Raw genomic sequence first — 3,017 nt, forward strand, 5'->3', positions numbered from 1 at the left:
ACCAAGGTTTATATTGATTACATGCTGGGATGAGACTATTTTGTATATAGTGGATTAAATAAATAGATTATTAAAAATCATTTCACCTGCAGCAAAAAAAAAAAAAGTAATGGGGTTCTCATATCTGCTACACAACAGAGATGAACCTTGCAGGCATCATGTTGAATAAAATAAGTCAGACACAAAAGGACAAATATTGTGTGATTCTACTTACATGAACCACCTAGTATAGGCAAATTCATAAAGACAGAAAGTACATTAGAAGTTACCACGGGCTGGGGGTGGGAATGGGGAGTTTTTGCGTAATGGGTAAAGAAAGACTGTCTGTTTTGGGTGAAGGTTTAGTCATGGCAGGTGGTGATGGTGACACACATTGTAAAAGTAATTAATGCCACCTAATTGTACACTTAAAAAATGGTTAAAATGGCACATTTTTTATTATGTATCTTACCATGCTTTAAAAAAAGGAAAAAAAATCATTTCTCCTGTTTCTTTCTCTTTCTTTAAAAAATGTGGCTATTATAGAACTGGAAATTACAGATGAGGCATGGGACACCATCAAGATTCAGAGAGCCGGAGTGCAGGCACAGCTGGCTCCCGGAGTAACGAAAATGCTGCCTGCACCAGGGGACCAGATAGGAGGCCAGATAATAATCAAGAAGGAGAAAAACGACTCAAACTTGGACTAAAGGAACACAAGGGGGAGGGCCAGGCCTGCTGACTGCAGGAAATAATGACATGCTGCTATCTTGAGTGCCCACCACAGTTAAAGCAGGGCTAAGCACTTTATATAGCTTAATCAATGCTGTTATCGCTTCCTTTATATTCATCGGAACTTGTTGGTCTGGAATTCAAATGACTCTTCCAAGGCCTACAGGAGCTAAGGCTCACACTCCACCTGGCTCAAGGACTGACTCCAAGGTCTCGCCTTGCAGTGGGACAGGACCAATAGGCTGATAGCAGAACCCATTCTGATACCGCTCTCTCCAGATCCCACGCCATGGCCTGGGATCCAAATCATGAGCGCAATGGAGCAGCAGCAGATGAGCAGGCCACCAGCTGGCCATTAGCAGAGTGGGCCTGGTCTCCCTTCCCAGGGACAAAGGCCCGATGCAGGAAGAAGTCATGTGTTTGAGGAAGTGGAAGCCCAGAGGGTACCCGGATCATGGAAGGAGCCGGGACTAAGATATCACAAAAGAGAGACTCACTGGCATTCCACGGAAGGGCCAGTTTTGACATGTGCCAGTGTTCCTCGGGAGACCCCTGGGGTCTTTTTAGCTGTAGTAAACGGGAGTTCGGGGGGGTGACATGGGGACTGATTTGCCTGGTGCCTCCAGGTGTAAGGCGTGTCGTGTGAAAGTGCAGCGTAGTTAGCCCATGTACTGACTCACCCCCCAGGAGTTAGGGGCTCCTCACTGTGGGCCATGGCTCCAGGAACCCACCTGAAAAAGCCCAAGCCTCCAGATCTTTTTGGGAGTCCAGAAGCTTAGCATCCCTGGGTTGTCAGGCAGGGAGAGGTAAGAGGGCGACCTTGAGGACAAAGGGGCACCAAGCATGGCTTGGTTGAAGGTTGGCACTGGAGTGTTTTCTAGAACAGGAGTCACTAAATTACAGCCCAGGGCCACACTCAGCTGAGGTCTGTTTTTGTGAATAAAGCCTAGTGGGAAGTCAGCCTAGGGCTGCTTTCGCGCTGCAGTGCAGAGATGAGGAGCCCTGACCGAGACCCTCTGGTCTCCAAAGCCTGAAATATTTACTCTTTCCACGTCCCCTGTTGCTTCTCTGCACTGGAGAGCTAAGGCATTTCTCTCACCCAGGCCAGTGGTTTTCAACCAGATTTTGCCCCCAGGGGGACATGTGGCCAAGTCTGGAGACATTTTTAGTTATCATAATTGGAAGGGGGCAGCTACTGGTGGGAAGTATGGCCAGGGATGCAGATCCACCGCCTACCAGGCACAGGCCAGCCCCCTCCCCCAGCAGTGAATTGTCAGACCCTAGAACTTGGCACCCGTTCCCCTCTCCTGAAGCCCAAGAAAGGCATTTCCTAAAATTGTTGGCCCTGTAACTCCCGGACATCATCAGATGGCAAAGGAGGGTCCTGTCCTCAACTCCGGCTGCTTTTGTCAGCCCCTCACTCCCTGTGACGGACAAGAGCACTGAGCTCTCCCCATGGGAGTTCCAGCCAAGTAGGACGCGGGCCGGATCTCCTGGGACCTTCGCCCCAGGCTGGTTCTTGGGTGCATCCCACCCATTCTCACCTTTTCACCTAACGCCTGGGGCATCCCCCGCCCCCCCCCCTCAAGATGAGCGGCGCTGGTCAGACCAAACTCAGCAAAATGAGTTTCTTAAAACAAGAGCAGCTTTAATCCTCGAACCCAGTCCCCCACACAGGACCCACGGCCAGGCTGCTGGAGAAGCTGCTCCAGCAGCTCGACAAAGCCCCAGGCTCCCAGCCTGCCTCGGTGTCTTCAGTCCAAGGTGCCCGTGTCCCGGGGTGCCTGCGTCCCCGGAAAAGCTGGCCTCTTCCCTACCTCCCACCCCTTCTCCCTGTCGCTGCTCCCCACGGCGCAGTAGTACATGGCCTCGTCCTCTGGCTGCAGCCCGGAGATGCTCAAATATCCGGTGTTGCTGGCCATATCCTTGGATGCCGAGAAGCGCGGGGGGGACATTGGGGCCCTGGCTCTTGTCTGAGTGTGAGAAGTATCTCAGCAGGAACCTCGGAGGGTGGCCCGGCCTCTGCTGATACCAGTAGATGTTATGAAGGCCGATGCTGTAGTCGCGGCTCAACGTGCAGGCCAGGCTGACCGTGGTTCCCAGGGGCGCGGACGCCGACGGCAGCTGATTCAGCACCGGCTGGGGGGCAACCCCTGGGAACACAGAGGCTGTGGTACCCCCGGGCAGGGCAGAATCGGGGAGGCGCAGGGGACTGCAAGCTCGGGTATGGGGGTGGGGGATGGGAGTGGGGGTCTCTCACCTGGGCAGTGGGTGAGGAGCAGGAGCAGGACAGGGGTCCAAGACAT

At 52.9% G+C, this 3,017-nt stretch overlaps 1 protein-coding gene across 1 annotated transcript; it reads right to left on the reverse strand.

The window, feature by feature from the left end:
* Positions 1 to 2,465: 2,465 nt before the first annotated feature.
* On the reverse strand, positions 2,466 to 3,017 carry VPREB1 (V-set pre-B cell surrogate light chain 1). Its single transcript, XM_071209672.1, has 3 exons — positions 2,972 to 3,017; positions 2,665 to 2,864; positions 2,466 to 2,591 (listed from the first exon to the last, which is right to left on the reverse strand). The coding sequence occupies exons 1-3, from the start codon at positions 3,015 to 3,017 to the stop codon at positions 2,466 to 2,468; spliced, it is 372 nt and encodes a 123-aa protein (XP_071065773.1).

This window comes from Dasypus novemcinctus, chromosome 19, assembly GCF_030445035.2.
Source record: "Dasypus novemcinctus isolate mDasNov1 chromosome 19, mDasNov1.1.hap2, whole genome shotgun sequence".
Lineage (NCBI taxonomy): Eukaryota > Metazoa > Chordata > Mammalia > Cingulata > Dasypodidae > Dasypus > Dasypus novemcinctus.